At 35.9% G+C, this 24930-nt stretch overlaps 1 protein-coding gene across 1 annotated transcript; it reads right to left on the minus strand.

The window, feature by feature from the left end:
* Positions 1-1241: 1241 nt before the first annotated feature.
* itk (IL2 inducible T cell kinase) lies at positions 1242-24674 on the minus strand. Its single transcript, XM_041222776.1, has 17 exons — positions 24471-24674; positions 21510-21614; positions 21306-21387; positions 19205-19333; positions 18362-18402; positions 16728-16879; positions 15380-15445; positions 13633-13687; positions 12492-12571; positions 12197-12339; positions 11404-11478; positions 9318-9492; positions 8112-8328; positions 5221-5285; positions 4290-4408; positions 3658-3815; positions 1242-1990 (listed from the first exon to the last, which is right to left on the minus strand). Exons 1-17 carry the CDS (start codon positions 24603-24605, stop codon positions 1925-1927), a joined length of 1863 nt encoding a protein of 620 aa, XP_041078710.1. The 5' UTR covers positions 24606-24674; the 3' UTR covers positions 1242-1924.
* Between the last annotated feature and the right edge of the window lie 256 nt (positions 24675-24930).

The raw sequence follows: 24930 nt of genomic DNA on the forward strand, positions 1-24930 counted from the left end.
GATGTGCTGTGTTGGGTTTGCGCCAGACATAACGCTTTGCATTTAGGCCAAACAGTTTAATTTTTGTTTAATCGGACCACAGAATCTTTTGCCACATCTTTTCAGAATCTCCCACATGCGTTTTTGCAAATTCCAAACGGGATTTTACATGGGCTTTTTCCAGAAATGGCTTCCTTCTTGCCACTCCCATCTCAGCCGTGGAACTCAGTAGGTCTTTCAAAGTTGTCATTGGCCTCTTGGTGGCTTCTCTGACCAATGTCCTTCTTACCCGGCTGCTCAGTTTGGGAGGACGGCCTGCTTTAAGCAGATTCTGGGTATGTGCCGTATACCTTCCACTTCTTAATAATCGACTTGACTGTGCTCCAATGACTATACACTACCCAACTGTGGGACCTTACAGAGACAGGTGTATTTAATCTGAAATCATGTGAACCACTTTGGTTGCACACAGATTGACTCCATTTAACTTATTGTGTGAATTCTGAAGGCAATTGGATGCACCTGAGCTTATTTAGGAGTGTCATAGCATTGGGGGTGAATACCTGTCTAATGAAGACCTTTCAGGTTTTTATTTTTAAATTATTTGTTTTTTCACCCCCCCCCCCCCCCCTCCCCATTTCATTTTTTCACACATTGAAAGTGTTGAGTAGGTTGTGTAAATCAAAGGATAGAAAAAACATTTAAATGCATCAAGATTTCTGGTTGTAACACAACAAACTGTGAAAACGTCCAAGGAGGGTCAATACTTCCTATAGGCACTGTAAATCAATTGCCCAAAGCGCCAAACAACAGCTCCACAGATTAAGAAATCCATACCTACCTCTAGTATGGCATGTACCTCCGGCAGTGCGCATAGATGTCAAATGGGGGAAGAGCCCAGGGTGCAATTACTGAGCTGTACAGAAAAAAGTGGGCCTGCCTGACAGATTGAACTGCCTGTGGCCTCGAGAGATTAGGCAGGGGTGTATTGAGCAACATGAATAATGCAAAATGAAATCAAGGACACAGATATGTCAACTGTGAAATATATAATGAAATATATAATATATGTGAAATATATAATATATTTGCCCTTTAGCTTTCATAATGTAATCTTTTGACAGACATTTATTATTAATTTTAGAATTAAGGTACAGTTAGTGAGAGTTGATCATGTTTTATATGTATTTGTCATTATTATTATTATTATTATTATTATTATTATTATTATTATTATTATTATTATTATTATTATTATTAATGCAATGTGTATAAAAAGAAACAAAGTCAGTGACTTTCAAATTGGTGAACTGTTTGTTAGCTTTATGTCCATGTCCCTAATGATCTACCAGAGAGTAGTAAGGGATGAAAAAAGTTCATAAATATATTATTAGTTCTGCATTAGAAATCTTCAAATTCATGTTTCAAACCCACAAATTTAGAATGTCCAAGTATATTCCCTTACTGTAGCTAGCCCCACAAAAGCTTAGGAGAATTGAAGGTCAGTGGGTGTTTTCCAATCCCACCAGTCAATGAATTGTCTCTTTACACCCAGGAGCTCCACAGAGGATGTCAGTGAGCTACCAGCCCCTGAATGACAAAGGCCAGCCCTGCAGGCGTCTGTTTTGAGCTCACCGGGCTGAGCCAGTAGGGGCCGCTGTAGCTCAGTGAGGTGAAATAGTCTCTGCTGATTTTGCCTTCCTAACCTGCAGGTACCTAGAGTCAATGCAACGCTGTTTGTGGAATCCCCGGCAAAGACAGACAAATTTGCACTTGATTATTTTTTTTCTTTTCCACACGTTCAGTAATGCAATAAATGCAGAGAGAGTTGATAAGTGAGCAAAATGGGTGACTTTAAATCAGGACATGGGGATTGTATCAACGATGCCACGCTGCTTTGGACGCCTACTGTAAAAAGGACTTTCACTTTTACACAGCATTCATCTCAAAGTTCAGCCAGTTCTGCAAGCTCGTGGAAGAGAAGTGTAAAGGATGGTCTATCTTCTGGTCTCTGGAGAAGAAAGAAAATCGCTTAAATTAGACTTTGCATCAATAAAGTCGAATTTCTCTCATTCCATTTAAGAAGGATATTTTTTAAGCATGCTTAGAAAAATAAGCTTAACCCTGTCAACTTTTTATTTTATTTTTAATCAAAACAGGCTTTAAAAAGCAGTCCTCAACAAAACACTCAGTAAGGTTTTGTGTGGCCCTGTAAACTGTACTCATGCTAGTTCTAATTAATAAAAATTGTCAAGAAATGCAGAAATATTATCAAGAAATAAAGAACAAAAGGAAATCACCGCTGTCAGCGATGGCCTCCCAAGCTTGGTAGCCAGTGCAATTGAAAAAAAACAGTGTGCTTTTGTTGTTTGCCTATAAAGCTGTAAATGGACATTGTCATGGAGACGAGGCCTGTAGCATCCAATACACCTAAACTAAGGAATACCCTGCTTGAGGATTCAAACTCTGTCCACATTTTCCAATCTAGTCTCAAAGCCATTTTCATTCTCCAAAAACACGCTGGTTTGACAATAAGGGTCAGATTTATCCAGCCCAACTGCAATTTACACCATTTTGTTTATGAATGTAAAATAAAACTGCTGATGCTACAAATACTTTCATCAGCCTTCCAGATTGTTTGTTACTATTAGATATACAAGCAGTTTTATTTGTGCATTATAAATTCCATATGGGAGGTACTGAAATTAAAGAAGGAATCTATGAAAAAGACATAAGAGTTTATGTTGACTCAAAAAAGAAGGGCCAAATGGCCTTTTGTAAACTTTCTTATGCTATTCTTATGTTCTTATTTTACTTTCATAAGAAAATGTGCAAATTGCATTTTTCTGTAAAGACCTTTGTAAAGCTGGCTCCAATTGTCAAAAGAAAGTGATATAGACTTCAAGCCCAAATGTTTGTGAAAGAGTTGTACTACTGTCCTTTCATATCCTACCACTGAGTGTTTTATACTTCTGGATGAAAGATTGTATACATTTTGTCAAACCTGCTTTACTTTTTTGGTTGTGTTTACCAATATTTTAATAGTAAATTGTTTTGTTCTTTTCTTACCCTGGAAAAGACCATGTCAGTTTCAATTCTGCTCTGCTGTATGAGGATCACATTAGAACAGTTTTGCCTGATTTTCAGAGTCACACATTTGGTGTTAATATAAACAGGGCTGGTATAAAGTTGCTTTGCTCAGGGTTATATCCACACATGTGGTGGACCAATGTAGAGTGCAGAATGTTGGTACTTAAACTTCCCACATGAGACAAACCTTCTCTCCTGTGTATGTGGATGAGTGTGGGTGGGTCATGTGGGTAGTCTAGATCCAATGAGAAACTGTCATCTATGGTTGCTAAGGAATTACATTTTTATTTTACACATGTCTACTGATACTATGAAGTATCAAATATGCACCCCTGTGTTAGGTTCAGCTCTGTGAGGTCATTGACCATGCAGTAATATGGGATTCAACAGCACCCCATAGTGAAATTAGGTTTTATTTCATCATTATGTTCCCAATGGCTTGATTTTTTTGCCAGTACCAAATATCAGCGCTGTACTTCGGCTATATAAGCCACAATGTGTGGATATACCCAGAGCCACTATGGCAATCCTTTGTATACAGGATTTGAAACCAAGTTTGTCCCGCTTTTGCGTTCCTTTTGCACTGACCTCTTTCCAGCTCCACTCCATCAGCTGGTAAATTAAATTTGATGCCAGTTTGGGTTTGAGCAGTCTGAGCCCTGATGAGATGGCCTCCACCACTTCTCCATTTGTTTGGTTCTCATAAGGCATTTTACCCTCATTGTACACTTCCCACATGAGAACGCCTGAAAAAAATGCAATGTCACTCTCAACTTTCACTAGAAATGTTCATACAAATCCAACAACACTCTTCCACCAAGACCTGATTCCCAATAACCTAAGCATAGGATTCATCAGGTGATTGGCTAGTAAGAGACCCTAAAGCGCAATGAAGTAAACAATACAGCTGCAACTCTGCAATGAAGACATCTATCTGTGATAATATACTTCACTCCCTACTGCTTTCCCCACTGTGTAGTATTATTATTTATTCCAATTGCATGCGCTTTATTTTTTCACATGGCATTTCTTTGTAGTAGTCTTGTTTATTGACAAGACTCTCTGGGTCTTGTGGTCAGTCAAGGTACTTGAACATGACAAAAGGTACATTCCAATACACAGGATGTTATTAGAATAGTAATGGTGCACCCGCATAGAAGTATAATAGCATAATACCCACATGCTTCATTATTTTAAATGCAATAGAAATCGTTCCGTACCAAAGGACCAGACATCAGACTTGCTGCTGAATTTGGAATAATGGATGACCTCAGGCGCAGACCACTTCACTGGGAACTTCGAGCCAAGGGAGCAGGTATATTGATCATCCAGGACAAACCTTACAAAAATAGTTTTTCAGACTTTGAATTGGACGATGCCCATTTACCCTGCCACATCACTGCAGATTCACTCCAAGTGCAACAAGTATTAGGTTCCCACCTGACACCACATAAAGCCCTGTCAGGGGTGAACCACTTCAGCACCCCCATAAATGTAAGCCCACCATATAGGGAAGCTTGTTTAGATAATGCATGGAAGCAACGTTTGTTTTAAACAACAAGTGGGCATATCAGGTCAGAACTGCTAATTACAGTATTGAGGTAATTAAACATATTTGGCCATTAATACAATTACAAGAACTGGTTATTACAAAAGCAAATATACTGTAACTCCAAGAATGAAACTTTATAGCCAAGCTGTATGGTGCATGCAGCCCTCAAGGGTGTTTGAGGGGTGCACATGTGGCCCCTAAGTTAGCTCGGTCCTATGTTCATGAAAAAGAGGCTTCAAACTTTAGTAATGGTTCAAATAGATGATGCATAGGGAGTGAATCTACAGTGTGGTAGGAGGTTACATGCACTTCAGAGTCCAAAAGAAAGTAAAGTCTGTGGGAATTGCAAGAAAGTCATTATGCTCCAGTATGCTCATGAGGTAACAAATGAGAAACTTCTTTGTATTGTTTATTTTACACTTTTGTAAAACATAAAATAATAATAATAATAATAATAATAATAATAATAATAATAATAATAAATAATAATAAGACAGTTTTGTGCAGCATGCAACATAATAATAACAGAAATAATCAATACACAGTCTAGATGGTTACAATCATTTTCTAAATAAAGGGTAACGTTTAAAGTCACTTACCTAGTCATCCCAAAGTCTGACACCTTCACCGTTTGATTCTCTCCTACCAAACAATTTCTTGCAGCCTGCAAGTCAGTCAATACATATTGATTAACTAACCAGTGAAGAAACTTTACCAGATGATATTCAGTGGCAATGCAGGTATACAGAAGCACAGGCAAACTTGGTAACCCTTATATTCCTCTGACTAAGGAGCAGCAAGAGTTTAAATTGGCCATTCTTTCAGACTGTTAGATTTGTCATCTGTTGGGAACTGGTATACATTATAAATCACATATGAGAAGTTAAATTATCAACATTAAGCATTTGTCAAAATTCCATTACATCTTATCTTGTGTAAACGTTTCCACTGTTAAAATTAATAAATAAATTAAACTCTTTAGGTATAGTCTGGTGTTTGTGATTTATAATAAGTTAAACCTTGTCATACAGGACATCATTCCAGAAACAGCATAAGATACATAAGAACATAAGAACATAAGAAAGTTTACAAACAAGAGGAGGCCATTCGGCCCATCTTGCTCGTTTGGTTGTTAGTAGCTTATTGATCCCAAAATCTCATCAAGCAGCTTCTTGAAGGATCCCAGGGTGTCAGCTTCAACAACATTACTGGGGAGTTGATTCCAGACCCTCACAATTCTCTGTGTAAAAAAGTGTCTCCTATTTTCTGTTCTGAATGCCCCTTTTTCTAAACTCCATTTGTGACCCCTGGTCCTTGTTTCTTTTTTCAGGCTGAAAAAGTCCCTTGGGTCGACACTGTCAATACCTTTTAGAATTTTGAATGCTTGAATTAGGTCGCCACGTAGTCTTCTTTGTTCAAGACTGAACAGATTCAATTCTTTTAGCCTGTCTGCATATGACATGCCTTTTAAGCCCGGAATAATTCTGGTCGCTCTTCTTTGCACTCTTTCTAGAGCAGCAATATCTTTTTTATAGCGAGGTGACCAGAACTGAACACAATATTCAAGATGAGGTCTTACTAGTGCATTGTACAGTTTTAACATTACTTCCCTTGATTTAAATTCAACACTTTTCACAATGTATCCGAGCATCTTGTTAGCCTTTTTTATAGCTTCCCCACATTGTCTAGATGAAGACATTTCTGAGTCAACAAAAACTCCTAGGTCTTTTTCATAGATTCCTTCTCCAATTTCAATATCTCCCATATGATATTTATAATGTACATTTTTATTTCCTGCGTGCAGTACCTTACACTTTTCTTTATTAAATGTCATTTGCCATGTGTCTGCCCAGTTCTGAATCTTGTCTAGATCATTTTGAATGACCTTTGCTGCTGCAACAGTGTTTGCCACTCCTCCTACTTTTGTGTCGTCTGCAAATTTAACAAGTTTGCTTACTATACCAGAATCTAAATCATTAATGTAGATTAGGAATAGCAGAGGACCTAATACTGATCCCTGTGGTACACCGCTGGTTACCACACTCCATTCTGAGGTTTTTCCTCTAATCAGTACTTTCTGTTTTCTACATGTTAACCACTCCCTAATCCATGTACATGTGTTTCCTTGAATCCCAACTGCGTTCAGTTTGAGAATTAATCTTTTGTGCGGGACTTTGTCAAAAGCTTTCTGGAAATCTAAATAAACCATGTCATATGCTTTGCAATTATCCATTATGGATGTTGCATCCTCAAAAAAATCAAGCAAGTTAGTTAGGCACGATCTCCCTTTCCTAAAACCATGTTGACTGTCTCCCAGTACCCTGTTACCATATAGGTAATTTTCCATTTTGGATCTTATTATAGTTTCCATAAGTTTGCATATAATAGAAGTCAGGCTTACTGGTCTGTAGTTACCTGGTTCAGTTTTGTTTCCCTTTTTGTGGATCGGTATTACGTTTGCAATTTTCCAGTCTGTCGGTACCACCCCTGTGTCAAGAGACTGCTGCATGATCTTGGTTAGCGGTTTGTAAATTACTTCTTTCATTTCTTTGAGTATTACTGGGAGGATCTCATCCGGCCCAGGGGATTTGTTTATTTTAAGAGCTCCTAGTCCCTTTAACACTTCTGCCTCAGTTATGCTAAAGTTATTTAAAACTGGACAGGAACTGGATGACATGTGGGGCATGTTGTCAGTATCTTCCTTTGTAAAAACTTGTGAAAAGTAATCATTTAACATATTTGCTATTTTTTTTTCTTCATCTACGATTTTGCCATTTGTATCTCTTAAACATTTAATCTCCTCTTTGAATGTTCTCTTGCTGTTGTAATATTGGAAAAACATTTTGGAATTGGTTTTAGCTCCCTTAGCAATGTTTATTTCTATTTCTCTCTTGGCCTTTCTAACTTCCTTTTTGACTTGCGTTTGCAGTTCTGTGTACTCTTTCTGCGTACTTTCTTTTTGGTCCTTTTTTAATGCTCTGTAAAGTGCCTTTTTTCGCTGAATATTTTTTTTAATTGATCTATTAAACCATTTTGGCAATTTAGTTTTACATTTAGATTTGTCTACTTTAGGGATATAATTGTTTTGTGCCTCTAGTACTACATTTTTGAAGAACAACCATCCTTCTTCTGTGGGTGTTTTCTCTATTTTACTCCAATCTACTTCTGTTAGTCTCTGTTTCATACCTTCATAGTTTGTTTTTCTAAAATTGTAAACCTTAGCTTTAGTCATTTCTTTTGGGGATTTAAAAAATGAGACCATGTTGTGGTCTGAGTTTGCCAGTGGTTCTCTGACCTCTGTTTTAGTTATTCTATCTTCGTTATTTGAAAAGACTAAAATCAAGGCATGCCTCCCCTCTAGTGGGTGCCTTCACAAATTGTGTTAGGAAGCAGTCATTTGTCATTTCCACCATTTCTATTTCATCCTTAATGATAAGACACCCTACACAAGGCATATTAACGGTACAAAGTCATATGCATCTAGAATCACCAGATCTCTGTGAATGAAGTTGGCGCTCTCCAGGTAGACCATCCCCTCGCACACATCCAAGCACATGCCCAGCAGAGTCTCCCTGGAGAAGCCGCCTCGCTGGCTCCGTAGGAAGTCAGACAGGCAGCCGAACTCCATGAACTCAAACACCAGGCACATGGGGGCTTGCTGGGTGCACACACCATACAGCTGGACCAACTTGGGGTGAGACAGCTTACTGTTCAGAGAAAGAGAGTTAAACAAAGTCTTTACCATGATATTCAGATATCAACTGATTCTAGATCCAATTTGTTCTCTCCGGTAGTATAAACAGTATAAATATAGTAAGAAATAGCTTAGCTAAAAAGGAAGAAGCAGATAAGCTATTAATCATAGTAGTTTCTTGCTAGTTTTATATTGTATATATTGTTTTATATGCCTTTGGAATCGCTTCAAACGAAAGCCTCTACTCTAATTCATATGACAGTCTCATACTGCTGCATTAAGTAACCACTTTCCTAACTGAATATTGGACAGGTAATTTACAATTATGAAATAATTAAGAACACTACTATTCAAAACCAAGAAGCAAAAAAAAAAAAAAAAAAAGCAAACAAAGGCTGCAGAAAAGTCTTCAAATATAACTGTAATGATCAATACATTGCAATTTAAATTATATATGCACTGACAAAAATTATTAAAAAGCAAGAAATCAGCTTTACAAGCTTCAGCTTCACCACGTTTTATTATCTCTTCACAATCATGGTGTCAATTATAAATGAGCTTATTTCAGGACCAGAGGTTTACCAAGAATTCCTGATACGTTATTTGATGCCCACTTGGCACACTAGGGTGTTCATTTGAAAATAACATTCCTCTGTCCAATCATACTGTGCTTTTCTGTATTGCAACCCATTTCATTGTAGCTTTTACTGGTTCCTTGTTATTTACCTGCATCAGCCATCTCTTTTCTAGAGACCAAGTTGTTGCTGCAGTCCACCTTCTGGTCCTGGCCCAGAGTTTGGGATTGTTTTAGAATTCATTAGATATAAAAACTGCACAATGATAAGCGGGGAACATGATGCTGAATCCAATAAAAAAAATATTTCATAACCTCAGAAACAACAGCTATCGTGAAATTGGATAGCAATACTTCCCTCTAACGAACATATCTAGTATCACAGCTTCCTGATAATACTGATTATAAGCCATAAGAAAAGCACTCACGTCATAACTTGGGCTTCCTCTTTAAAATCCTCTTCTGACATGGCTCCTTCCCGTATCATCTTGATGGCCACTTTGTGATTGACGTTGCGCCAGAAGCCTAAGTGAACCAATCCAAACTGGCCGCTTCCCACCTCCTGTATGAAACTCAATTCAGAGGGCTCGATCTCCCACACACCTGGCAATAAAAATGCAGACACAAGCAGCGCTGAAACAACTTTCATAATAAAACGTATCCCTCCTTTCTTAGAAATCCAAATTGTACAGCCAATACTCATAATAATTATTTGATACTGATTATAGGCCTTTTATATATATATATATATATATATATATATATATATATATATATATATATATATATATATAATTAATAAGTATTTCAAAATAGATTTGACACAAGTTGAAGCTGTATGACTACGACCTATGAACAGCTACAGAAAAAAAAAAAAAAGTGAATTTCCCTTTTGAGTAAAACATTTTTAAAGTCACCTAATATATTTTTATGAAACCATAGGGTGACTGAGGTGTTTAATTCCCACCCTGCAGAAACCACTGTGCTTGCACAGCTATGCAGAGCCCTCTGCTTGCAGCTCAGCTGTGTCACACAGCTCACAAAGACCCACTTAGAGACAGCTGTACAACTGCAGTCAGATCAAACAGCATTTTGCAACAGTACATTTTTTTATTCTAGTATTTCAAAGACAACACTAAAGATGAATATTGTTGCTGCATCCTGGTACTTAATTCTAAAATGGTAATTTAGGAGTATAACATAACATAACTGAAGACCAGGGTTTCAAAATCGACCTAAAATCAAACAAAAACTGCATGCAGAGGAGTTAAAGATTCCAGTGGAGGAGATTGTTTTAGTCCAGTGTTTTATTTAACCACTCTATTATTTGTACTAATGTAATGAACTATAAAATAAAATCTAAGAAATGATAACATTCATTCATGTTTATTCATGCTTAATATAACCTGTTATTTACAGGTAATTTTCACAGCTCTATATGAAAACTTTAATGCAAGTAATGCCTTCATGATGCCAGATAGATTTCAGCCCAGAAAAATGGTATGCTTATCAGTGGTTAAAGCCTGGTTTCCAAACAAACTAATTATCGATACGTTTCTCGCCCTTTATTAAATACGATGCGACTAAAGCTCATCTAATTATTCAGAATTTAAATAAATTACAATACAAATCATATATTCATTCTGATTACCATAGTGTGGCACAATAAAATCAATGTGCGCCATAATATGCCCACTATTTCGCGCAACAGATAAAATTGCAATAGGAAATATGGAAATCATGAATGGGCACACTAATTGCAATTATGGGCCAACATGTTTAGTGGTCTTTTGTAAATGAGGCCCCTTGAATAAGGAGCCACTAGTTAATGTAGGTCTCAGTAGCACTAAGCACTTAGCATTGAAGCACTAAGCAATGAAAGATGACAAGCATGTCAACATGAAAGCCTTGCGGTTTCTTGTCAATATTGTATGTCTAAATTAATTACTGCTGTGTAATTGCTGTGTTAAGTTAATTCGGGTTTCACTAAATCATTAAAAGGAATGTGGTGTGTTGCAGCTTTATGGTTATAATATGGTTTACAAGTTGAACTTAAAGAGAAGACATGCTTGACAGCCCTTTTGAGGCCACAGGCGTGTTTTAAACTGCTTTACTAGGTTGACAGGATGTGATGATTAAAATAGAAAATTATATAGAAAGAACATTTTATGAAGAACTCAATAGTTAAGTGTGATGTCATACCGATACCAAGTAGCTCTTTAAAGCGTCAATATTTCGCACCCCTGCTCAGTTTTATACTAAAATAGATAACAGGGATGGAAATAAGAACCATTCCTGGTTTTACTATGAGTTTAAAAAGAATCACCTGAACTTGTTACCTATACATTGGGGGCTAATCAAGCACCTATTAAAACCTGGAATGGGTCAAACTGCTATATAATAGGAGTCTTGTTTCCATCCCTGGATAATAAAGAAAAACAACATAAAAATAAAAAGTTAAAATTATATTGACGTGTGAGGCCTTTGGACTTTTTATGAAAAGAATATGCTTACCATAGCTGAAGCCAGCCGTCATTGGGGCCTTCTCCCTCCCTGACGACACCACATGCCTCAGCCTTGTTATGAGTCCTGTGCAAATAAACAGTGTTTGAATCATGCTGTACATGTATGTTCATTATTTATTATCATCTTTAAAACAAAGCCATTCACCTTCAAAAGTAAAATGTCTTCTGCTGAACAGTGTGTCACGTGCTCTGAGTAATTCTATTCCATTCCTGTGGAAACTGCGAGCTACGGTGAGCACAATCTATCTCTTTACTGTCTATTAAGCCTCAGAGAATTAGGTTGGTATTCTCCTCCCCATCTTTCTTGCAGACACACTGAAATGGGTTATGTTAGTGGCTACCTCGCTCGAACGCTGTACATCACTTTCACCTGATACAAGCCAAAATACCTGATGCAAAGACAATTCAGATGGCTATATCACATTGACAGAAGGGTCTGCTATATATTATAAGTTAATACATCCTGTGTCTCTGTGGCAGTCTCTTGTCGTTTTAAGAGATGCCGTCTTGTTCAGTTTGGGCAAGAGGACTGCAAAACTGTGTGCATGATTTCTGTTATAATAAGAGATTATTATGATGTATTGACTTATTATAAATAACTCACATTGAGATTATTCTCAGGAACTGCTTCTATAGACAGGATAACATACCCAAGAAGCACTAGTATTTTCACAAATCGTTAACGATGGTTGTTCCTCATACATGATTTAAAATGAGTTGAGAAACCCGTCCATTTCCTCTCTAAAGATGCACGTTCAGTAAGCCTGGTCATTGGTGCTCACCTGCTGCATTGTGCTGGTGGTAATGTATCAGCTCTGGAATGGAGTTGAAGGTATATTTTTCTGCCAAGTAAAACTTAGTTTCCCCACACGTGGTCACTCTGATCTGGTAATGCTTTACTCTGGGGTTGTTTTCGCCATTAGAACTAAAACACAGAAATGGAAATGAGGAAGTGTAGACAGGAGGCACCACAAATAGTATGACAAAGGAAGATAGCTTTGACAATTTAAAAAAAAGAATCCATACGGTTACATAATGTGTACATGAAATGCTCTTGACGTTTCTTTGAAAACATACCCATGTGCTTTAGTGAACACAGACACTGTGTACAGCCCAGCGTGCCGGGAATCCCTCACCATGAAAGCACCTTCTTTGTCCTACAGAATAATAGAGCACATTTATATATACTATAGTGAGATATAGATCAGGGTCAATAAGTGTTTCTTCAAAGAATGTACTGAAATAATTACCACCAAACATGTGCTTTAATATAATGAAAACTGCACAAAGGACAAGAAAAGAATGCGCTAAACAAATACCAAGGATGTCTATGAAATTAATGAACGGGGCACTGCAGATTTGGGATACATCTAGGAATAAGTAGCCTCAAAATACATATTTTTTTAAAATTTCCCTTTAGAGATATGTTCAAGTATTTTGACAATGAGCTTAGGAGCTGCTCTTCAGTTCTCGCTACCATAGACACATTGACCATAGTGCAGCCAAAGAGTCTTTATATTAATAGCAAGCTCCAGCGCCATCTACTGCTCAGTTATGTTATTGCCAGCTACAACAACAACAAAAAAAAAAAACTCACTAGACTCAAAATAGCTGGGCACTTCTTGTTGTGCACAGGATCTTCTACACACTTCGGCAGATCTTTTATATTGCTATGGCAGGCGACTAGAACTAAACAGCAGTTACTGAACTCAGACTTACGGAAAAAAAAGTAATTGCTGTATCAAGCATTGTTAAAAGAATATAGAAAATGTACTCTATACTTTATTCATGTGTATCTTCAGCACTTATTTGCAAAGCGTACCATAGGACCTGGATACATTTAAAATGATCATACTACTGATAAACTCACATACAGTACATTTTAAAAGAAGCTACATATCCAAGACAGGAAATCCCCAACCATAGCTGTGGCTTTTGTGCTTGAAATCTAGAAGCTTAGCATCTTGCAGCCTCATATTTTGCAAGTGTGGTTTCGTGTCTGCAGCATGCTGCCTGTCCTGGTTTTGTATGCGTGTGTGTGCGTGTGTTTGTATGTGTGTGTGTGCACATCTACCTGTTGGGAGTCTTCTTTTTAATTATCTTTCAAAAACATGTCATAATAAGGTCGACACAACTGAGGAAGGGGAGAGGGCAGAAGGTATTTTACGTTTAAAAACAAACAAAACAAATCTAAAATATATTAACTCAGTTTCAATACCTCCTTAAATAACAGTTGTTCAGCTTTTGCTCTGGTAATGTTTTTGTTGTACCACCTGAATGACAATAAAAAAAAACAAAAAAACCCAGATGTATTAGTTTCTGACAGCATACACTATAGCCGTAACTTGCAACACTAACAGCTGGTTTCATAGACCCCAGTTAGTATTCACCTCAGACTACCTTACCTAAAGTAATATTGAATAGTCCAAGATTAGTGCTAATCAGGGTCTGTGAAACCAAGCATCACTGTAAACTGTGCAGTTAAGAAACTCAGTCAGGTGAAAGTGGAACAGACGAACCTTTTAGCAAATGCCTTAATCAGTTTACATGTTTATCAGATTAACTTTTACTATATGCATGTTTAGTTTAAGTCTCCATTTCTGTTTAGATCATTATTTACCAGGCTAACATACTAGTAAATTTTTCTTCTATAAAAAGTCCTAAGAGCTACATTTCTAAACCTCCAAAAATGAGCACTCGGGGTTTTCAACTTTAATTTCTGCCCCCTTAACTTCTGTGAAAGACACACTGGCAAACATGTTTTCACAATTATAAAAAATTCTTTCAAGACAGTTTTTTCTATAATATGGAATAATAACACTATGTAACACAATTTTTGTTCCTGGGTAGTAAGTGTCATTTCCTAATTGCTTATGCCTCAAAAGTATAGAAAATGGTTATTATTCCCCACAAACTGCTTTTGTGACCAGGACAGAGATATTTCAAAATATCACTATTTCCAATGGGAAAACGGGCAAATGTGTGTCTTTTCGTTCACATAAAGTCAGAAAAAAACAACATATGAATCCAAATTAACATGTATTTATACTAAAGTAATACAAAAATGACTACAAAAGATTTAGAAGTGAGTAGCGAGAAAAAATTTTGTTACACGGTGTAATTTCTTAAATAATATTGAATCAAGGACTATTTTCTTATCTTGCTCCAAAGCTCAGAACATTATTTTTTGGCACTAGGTAAGAAATGATCTCTTGTTTTAATATTTTAGATTTTCTTTTTTCTTTTCATAGGAACAGCCTCAAAAAAACATTTTCTTAAAAAGAAAAGCCTTTTGGCAGTCTGTTAGTAAACTGGAAATCGCTGAACAAAAACAATAATAATGCTCTGTAGGTATAGTGATGCTATGACCATTTTGAATGAGTAGTTTCACACATGGTCTTTTTTTCTTTTCTGAACCGCCATTTGGACCTATGGTATATCATTGAAAACCACATTTTGACAGGATCGTGGTAGACCCACATATAGAAAATATGACACAAGTGCTACTGGAACCAAACACATGTTTTACCTTGCTCACAATCATTTCACAGTAAACACACATGATATCACTAAAGAGACAACAGTGCCCTTTTCAAATTTATGCAAATGATTTTAATTAACCAAAGGACTCACAGAAGCAATGTTACCCCAATCTGTTTACTACCACAGTATGATTTGGTCGGTCATTTTAACCCCAATAAATTGGTTTCTGCTATGGTGCCAAGATATTTAGTGTAGTCAAAAACAAAAGTCCCACCCAGATGTGGTAGTAAGTAAACCGTTTGGGGCACAATTACAGTAGATATCTTGCTTATTATTTTTTTTTTTTTTATGCTACATAAAAGAATCAAAAGGCAATTGTTTCGTTTGGGTTGGATTGGTTGGGGGTATGCAGTGTTTTTTGGAAGGTGGCAGTTTTCATGGCTACAAACAGCCGTCTAAAAATAAAATGACATTTAACTTACTCGTGTGCCTCTAAATTGTCAGGTGACTTCTCAATAACGTAGCTGCTTGGGATATACCCCGTGTCTCTGTTGAAAAAATAAGTTGTTTAGATAGTTCAAAATAAACTGCTATACAAAAAAAAAAAAATCTTATTAAAACAAATCATGATCTGCTGAAATTTCTGAAAGTTTAGAAAGCTTCAGAACAGAAAAACTAGATGTACGATTAATGGTAAGATAATTTCTTTCTCCAACACAAATGTTTTTTTTTTTTCCAGTTGAAGGAATGCTTAAACGTCAGGCACAAATTTCCCCACATCCCTCATTATCAATTCAAACACCAGACTCCCTCCCACCAGATAAGAATAGCAATTCTCCACCTACATCTTCACCACCACTATACCACACAGTTTAAACTTAAAATGGCTTTAACAAAAAACACTTCACCAAAACACTGCCACTGACACTGTCTGGAAAACAAGCCTGTGTAAATTTGGTTAAAAAAAAAAAAAAAAAAATTAAACAGAAACTAATTCTGATTTCTAATAATCTAATTTCAATATACTCGTATCTGCCAATTGATTAAATCTACAAATCAAAAGAAACTGTGAATTAGCCTAACAAACCAGCATCAAGACATCTATAGCAGTCAAATCCACAAATGTACCTAAAACTCATTTTGAATGAGTTTTAGGTACATTCGTAATTTTAAAACAACTCAAAATACGAAAAAATGTACTGGATGTTTCAGCTGTCATTCAACCTTTTTTTATCCTCTTTTATATACACACTAACGGGGTCAGGAAGGGCATGTGGAGCTGGTAAAGTAAAAGGATCTCCCTCCATTTGCAACACACACAGTGAATGTATCTTTTCATTAAGTGCAATGAAGTACTATGTCATTTTGAAGGTGCTAATCTGGCAAGCCACATCCTCCACATCAGAAAAAAAACACATTTTAAAGCAGCAGTACCCCACAACTGCCTCACTTTGCTTAATATTACATGAAAACATGCACAATCACAATACACTATTTGGAGAACCGCTTATTCAGTTGTCATAAAATTTGGTAGCATTATTTAGAATAAATTATTGAGGATATCAGATTATCAGATTATCAGATATGGGGGGGGGGGGGGGGGGGGGGGGGTGTCCATACAACATGCCTAGAGAATTAATAGAGAATTTAAAAAAATGACAGAAAGGGGACCTTTAACTGCTGCACCGACACAACTTTTTGCTGTCCTTTATATTGTGAAATTAAAACTTTATTATACGAGGCTGTTATTTTACCCAAATCTGGTCATTTTTTATAGGTTTTAAAACAGGATTATTCTCTATACAGTAGTCCCATGAAATTTAAAATTACCCGTTTTTATCTTGAGCAGTCCACCAGTTTGGATCGGACTGGTCTGTAATAATGTACTCCTCATGTTTGCACAACATCAGATCCTGGGCACTCTGGGGGATGAAATCATAAAGAGCAACCACCACCAGCTCTCCTGGATTAGAAAACAGCCTCTGCAAAACACAAAACTCAATGTCAGTCAAGTCTAGCGTTGTCAAGCAAGCACCTCAAGCAAGGTGACATTTCATCAGAAAAGAAGTGTAAAATCTTTCAAAATCAAGACAAAAATGGCAAGTGATTTAAGATGCACCTTAAACCAAACAGTGACATTTCAAAGTTATCTTATTTTTCTAATGTAATGTATTCTTGTTTAGATCCACTTTCTATATAATTTTCTGTTGCAGTAATCGCAAACTCAGTGTAACTATCAACTTCTCGCCCTGCAACACCCTGGCCCCATTGGATTGAACTTCATGTGTTCTTTGTGGTAACATTTACAACCACTAGGGGAAGAGTGTTGCAGGGGGAGGGTTTAATTCTTCCACTGGTGTACCAGATTCACTAGGAGGGTACAGATTCTGCGAACCAGCACACAGGTGCTTTAAACTTTTAAAAAGAAAGTTTTAAAAATAAACCAGGATGTAATGGCTGCAACAGAATATGCTACACAAAATGACAGTAAACAAGCAGAAAACATTAGTGAAGATAACTGATATTTCAGGCATGTATTTTATTATTGTGCATGTTTACTCCAGGTTAGATTCCTGAGTTGTAAAAACTGAATGATCATCATTACACACATTGTATATACTGTACACACACCTTCAGCAATAACAATCAACAGACGGTCTTAAAGAGCAAGAGAGCTTACAAATTTAACATTAGTGGGTAAATCATCACCTAAACAGGTAGCAAGATACACAGATGAGGAAGAACCAAATTTGCTGGTAAACAATTGCAAAATTAAGCTTTCAATAATACTTGTTTTTTTTTTACTGTGTAGTAGTGCTGCATGGACCAATGAAATAAGTGAAGAAACAGCAGAATGGGTTGGTGTTGACGGCTGCTTTCTTACACTCTGGAGAACAGCAATCTACATAAATCTAAGCAGCTGCTGTGTTCAGTTTTTTCACCTTGAATGGTATATTAACCTAATCAACACCAATACACCTTTATGTGGTAGACTGCATCAAGTAATAGCGTTCAAACTATTAAAGTAGATTTAATGTGCAAAAGCAACTGTTACCAAAATACATGAAGAAAAATAGTATACATCTTAAGAGACAAATAATTATAATAAAAAAGGGATATTTAAAAGAATGTACAGATCAATTACTTTTAAAGTAAACTGTAAGAGTTGGTTGCCTTGGATATTCAGGTTGTTATTATACTTGCAGGTTTTATTTTTAATCACATAAGAAATCAATTAAATCATACACAGAGATTTGTCAAACATCCCAGTATATATTATCCTGTGTGCAGATGTCATCCCAGGCATGGAATACACTTTGCTTATCAGGAATACCTGAGTCCCTGAAACTACTAACTACAGTACCACTGAGTCACTCAAACGTCTACCAAGTAGCATAATGTTATACAACAAAATACACCCTACAACACGTCACAGATCATCTGAGTTTGAGAGCAGTACTCACCCTGGTGTCTTTTGGAGTGGGAGGGAGTGGCTTTTTGGAGGCTGTTGGACAACAAAAATAGCTTTTAATCATTTAAAATGGTGGCATTTAAATATCTGTGCCTTTCCATGATGTTAATATGGGGGTAAACAAAACACCCACATAAATGAAAGTTATAATGGTAGAAACGTTGCAATGATAAAGATCCTACACAGCATTGTATTTTACTAAAAACTGAAAAAATGTTACTTTTACATTGAAAATGTGTGTGTTTAAATGGTAAAATAGAAGTTATCAGGTCTCATTTCATAACACTTGTCTACAGCTTGGTGCACAAAATAGGCTGGTGTATGTGGGCCCAATTCACAAGTAAGAGTTATATGAATATAGTGGAGGTGACTGTGCTTTTGTCTTTTAGATTCTGTGGATATATGAGGGTTGTCCGTGTGTATGTACATTAGTCTACCTGTAAATGTCACAATTTCATTTTTGAAGAAGTTATTGTAAATCACTGATTTTAATATACTTACGATGTTTGCCTACCTAACGACATCCAGGTCTTAAATTAAGTTTCATTAAGCTATTGCCATTTCTGGGTTATTCTGTACATAATGTTGATATGTCATGGTTGTCAAATTTTTCATCATACTGTCAGCTCTGAATTTGAATTTACTGTCATGGTGGGCAGTAATGAGTTATTTCAAAGTCAGATTTCTTCAAAGTCAGACCAGACGATGTTCTTTTAACAGTGAAGAACAGTGTCAAGAATAGTAGCCAGTATTTTATTCATAAAAATAGACTTGGTATAGATAGAGCAGTCATGATGAATTCTACAAGCTATGATAATTATATATGGTAACAAACCGTTCCGGTTGGGGTCGTACTCAAGGCAGCCTGCAGCCAGTTTGTCTGTTTGGAAGCAGCACCTCCATCTCCCGTCCACCCAGAAATTCGGATGGTACTTCGGAACTAAAGTGTCGTTGTTCTTCGTTTCTTTAAAAGACATTCCAAATGATATGATGATAATGCATGAACAACATTGCCACATATTACTGTGGAAAGAGACTATTTGTAAATGTTTCATTAAAATGTACATAAGAAAATTTCTTGGATATCCATGTGGGAAATGTAAATCACCTTTATTTGTCAAACTTTTTGTAATGATCAAAATATACTCTAAATGTAGTTGAACTGATACATACAAGAATACAGAAACGTTAGGTGAGAAGTATGTTTTATTTATTATAATTATTAGTTTACTTGTCGTAATACTGATGTTTTATTCTTTTATTTTACACAAATTATTAAATTTCCTTAAATCTAAATGTTAACCTAACTCTAAAATAATTACTGGTCCTTAATTTGTTGGTACTAAACAGTAACAAAAATAATCTTACAACATTGCAGAGTTGTTGTAAACAAGAATTGCCTATTGGTCAGTAGCAATATTTCTGCACAGTGCCCGCTTTCTGAAAGACGTTTTCTTTATGTAGAACAGGTAGTGAATGAGTGACATGATTTCAGCATCAGCGATCAAGACGAGTCACTGCACTGCCATGGTTACAAAGACAGGTGCTGATCGAAAGCTTGCTTTGCATACATCGAGGAGGAGAGCATCCGCACCACAAGACAACGACTACGAGAGTTAGTAGTTACTACAGGACTTTAGGAGCAACAACAGTAATTTAGGCCAGGGATGTGGATCCCAACCAGTAAAGGGAGGGCTTCGTAGTGTAGTAGGTTCCTGGAGCTGGATGTCTCTTTTAGTGAGGCTAGCACTCGCCGTGTGTTGCAAATTTTTATTTATTAGCTTTGTTTTGTTTATTAAATCTGACACTACAGCTACCATTGCTGGTACCCTAGTGGCAGCACTTAAATCTGCGCGCCAGTGCGGCATGTCAGCACCCACTGCTCTGTGTCTGCATTATTATTATTATTATTATTATTATTATTATTGTTAAGTGATGACCCACATAGGTAACATCGCCCTGTTACAATCGGTTAAAACTGAAAACTTCCAGCCCTACCAATAACTAACACCACCTAAACTGACTCAAAAGCTTTTAAATGTTACAATGTAAAGTAGACACACATTTTGTCAGTGCATCAGCCAAACAATCTTCTTCACTTATATTTTTTACGAGGGATGTTAGATTCCGTTTAATTTACGAAACTTCAACAGATTTGCATTTTTGTAACTCATGAAAAAAGCCATAAGATTAACACCTTCATAAGAGTGCTGTTCTTTTTTTATGATGCACTGCAATATTAATAGGAAATGGGGACTACATGCGCACAGATGTATATATTTATAGAAAACAGCAATGTGAATAAATATTAGACAAATAACCTTACACTGCACACATCCTACTATATAAAGCTGACCACTATATTTGACATGAATTTCTTTGATAATGGTTAAACATTTAAGGAAAAAAAGTGCACACATGCTTTCCTGACTAAATTGTGTGGGATTATAGTTTTGATGGTGCAATCTGACATAGACTCAATGTTATCATTACAAATGAGATCTTAAGAGGACTTGGCAACCAATTGCAAAAATGTGATAACAAATACTCCCCTGACTATGATAGCTAGAAATGACTGAATGATATATTGAAAAGCAGAGATCTGAGCCACGGCTGTGGTAATCATTCTCACCCACACATTGGCACTGTCAACATCAGCGTCAAAAACTTTTTTCAAACAGCATTCTTGTAAATGATAATCTTAACAAATTACTGTAAAATATAGGCCAAGATGTATTGTGGGCTCAACGAGATACTGATTATTTTTTTTCCCATCTTGGGTTAAAAATTAGGTTAGAAATTGGATTAGGGGTTATTTTAACACATGCAACGAGTGCTGGGGAAAACCTGGTTTTATTTTATCTTCCTCAAAAAACAACACCAAAAGCTTCACATGATTATAAATGTAACAGTATAAATATAAATTGTATTTTTACCTTCCTTCAGTGCGCACACCCATTTCTGTCGAATATCTTTATCTGGAGCAAACACGTACAAGCAATAATTGTCATGGACAACCTGGAAACAAACATGACTCTATTAAATCAGAAGTTCAAATGACATATAATATATATATATATATATGGTATATATATATATATTATGATATATAATATATATATATATATATCAAGACTCACCTGGAAAGGGTATTTGAAGTTGCATGGAATAAAGATGTCACTCCTTACAATTTCCACACATTTGATTCTTGATAGATCAATGGCGCCTTTCAAATTTGGCTTTTTCTGAAAGAAAAAGATGAGGTTAGAATGCTCTTTTAGAGCAATGCTTAGCCAGGTCCAAATCCTCATAGCCCAGGTAGAGATAGAATATGGGTGGTGAATCTGGCCTTGATTTCTGGGGGTTGATTTCTTTAACAAACCCCCCTGAGACTAAATGGTGAGATCAGCACTATAACCAGCACTATCATCAAGTGTCCGAGAAAGCAGCTCAGGGATCCTGAGTAGGAATATAAAATCTCAACTAGTACCAGTCAGTGTGTGTAGTCAATCTTTCTTACATTATTATTACCTCTTTTAAAATACTGACTTCATTTTTGTTTTGATGAATAGATGCAGTATACATTCCCTTCTGTTTAATCTTCATGCTCAACTCTGGCGATCACATCAGATTACAATAAAGCCTCCCCATTTTTACTTATACAGTGACAGCACAGCTGATGGCCAGGAGAGCAAACAGGAGTCAAATAAAAGGAAAAATGAATTAAAGTGCATTTTTATATAAAATGTTATGTTAGCAAAATAGAAGACAAAAGTTTAGACAGACTATCACGATGTGTCTCAAGGGCCCTACAAAGGCATCTGATCACCTCGAGTTCCTTGGTTGAACTGACACGGTCACTCTGCCTTCAGCTTTTATGCAAGTGACCAGGTGATCAATCAATCAATTAACCAATTTACACTGCCCACATTCCACACCTGGATTTCAGGGAGGGGTTATTAACCCCTACCCCTGCCAAACTAACAACATTTTTTACATTTACGTGTGCAGAGCGCATGCCCAGTCTCATATGCAGGTGGAACCATAAGGCAAAGCAGTCAACCCTTTTGGGTAACAGAGACATGCTGTCTACCCGAAAAATACAGAAAAACACAAATTGAATAAAATGTAAACATTTTAGACTATTACCCTTAATAGAGATGGTTTACTAAAACCAGAAGCTGACAAAATAGTCAGAAGTTGATATTTACTGTTCCATTTCTCTAGGATTCATAATAGCATCCTACATTGTAATTATGACATTTCCTAAATCCCAGGTAGTTTGGCCAAAAAAAAATGTTGTCTTTGCTACAATACTGTAATTTTAGTAAACTAAACAGTAGTCTTTCTTTGTGTCTGTTAGTGATATGTATGTTGTTATATGACTCTTCATTAACTATCTTGTCATTTGTATAGACTCCTCTGTTGTACCTTAAGAAATACTTAAAACTTAATAAATTCAAAGACAAATGTTTTTTGAGACGTTGAGAAAGACTTCAAGTCGAAACATGTATCATTGAGTTTATTATGTCTAAATTCAGCAGTATTGAGTGTTTAATAGTTGTGGATAATTTGGCTGTACGTAATTATAGTGGGATTATAAAATATGTTTAAATACTATGGTGAATCAAGTCTTTTCTATGAAACCAGTGTGAGGTAAACCGGAACATCAGACTGACTGAATGGCAACTCATTTTATTGACAGGCAAATGTATTTCTTAAAAGGTCAGGTTATGCTACTCCCTCTAATAATTGAATCACACTAAAAAATACATTAACTGGTTGAAACCTTAAACCTTCGTACAATTTTCAAATTCCACATGCTGTTGTTTTATAACTTTTCTAAGCTACAGTTCAATAACTCATTTAATAGTCTAATTAGAAAGTTTTTTAAAACCACAAATAATAAAGCAACTACTAAAAAAATATACTATGACATGGTAATATTTACCAAATATGAAACTTTCTCTCAAGGTTAAAGAGTGTAACACATTTTAGACATTTTATATCAGAAACTGCTGGTGATTTTGTATTGTCAAGATATGCTGCACTGTACGGAATTATTGACAGAAATGTATTTTGCTTAACTTACTGTCTAAATCTGACAAGACACACAGGAATCAAGTTTTATATGGTTTTGTAAAGGTTTTAGATGTTTTTCAATTTTCTTTAGATTTGGATACATTTTTCAGGAACAATTTGTAGGTACCAGATTCAAAGTAACTAAAGCTTATGTACAGCAATAAATGTTTTTTTTGTTTTGTTTTGTTTTTTTTGTACAGTACACAAATTATTAAGCCCCATATATACAATTTGTTTCATATTAACTGTAAATGATAAATAGCAAAACCAATCAATCAAGTCAATACACAGAGCAAGCAGATTTTAGTATCTATATGTTAAGATATTAAAACTTAACCAAATGCCTACACAGCACCAAAGGTCTAAAGACATACATATTGCATTGCAGGAGTTGATATATATATATATATATATAAGGTACAGTAAACATTAAGGACATTCAAATGAGAAAACAATTTACTTAGACTACAGCTTGACAGCTCTGTATGAAAACTGTTCAATTTACACTATACAGGACTCAATAGGGTACAAGAGAGAGAAAAATATAATTATGCACAATGGGTTCCAGGGTTTATATTGTATTTGGCTCTGACAAATTAGTGGTTAAGGACTGAATTATGGAACCCTCAGTATTCATATTAAACCCATTCAAACTTTGAACACAGCCATACTGTAATTAATACAGATATGTACACAAAATAGACATTTATTGAATGAGAAATTATGAATATCATTTTTCTTTTTTTTTTTTTAGCACTGTAGATGACATTAGCCTTTAAATAATCAAGTCTCACAGATTTAGGTCTTTACCAGTATCAGAAATATATCAAACAAAAGAGCCATTTTAAACATTTGAATTACATCTACATTGCCACAGCTGTACAGTTTAACAGCTACACTGCATGGTAACTTTCCTTACAGTTGTTTTACACATGTCATTATAGTAAGTACATTTAATACATTTCAATGGAGTAGTCTACACTGTCTGCAGCAACACAAGCGGACCAGACTGCACCTACCCCAGGACGATGCTCAAAGTACGCCAATTCAGCCTTACTTAAAACAAAATATCTTTCTTTATAATTGCAAGGAGAGGTTCTTCGCTTTTGCTGAGACTTTTTGAAAAAGAACTCTTCCAAAATGATACTATTCATCCTAAATAAAAAGGATCCGTCATGAAGAAATCTGTAATTGAAGTCTGAAACAAAAAGGCAAACTCTACGCATTAAGAGAGTATATAGTACAGCAATTACACAATGTAGGTGCCATGTGTTATCTTCAAAACAATCAGGTCTGCGTCGCTCTAGGCTTCCGGCACAGCTAAACCACTTCCTTATGAAAACATATTTTACATTAAAAAGACACCTTTCCAAAAATAAACTGAAATGTCATTTAAAAGCAAATTCCTCAGATTGTGCATTTAAATATGTTGAAAGGTTATTCAAAGAAGAACTACAGTTGTCTTAAGATGGAGAATAC

Source organism: Polyodon spathula, chromosome 22 (genome assembly GCF_017654505.1).
Source record: "Polyodon spathula isolate WHYD16114869_AA chromosome 22, ASM1765450v1, whole genome shotgun sequence".
Classification (NCBI taxonomy): Eukaryota; Metazoa; Chordata; class Actinopteri; order Acipenseriformes; family Polyodontidae; genus Polyodon; species Polyodon spathula.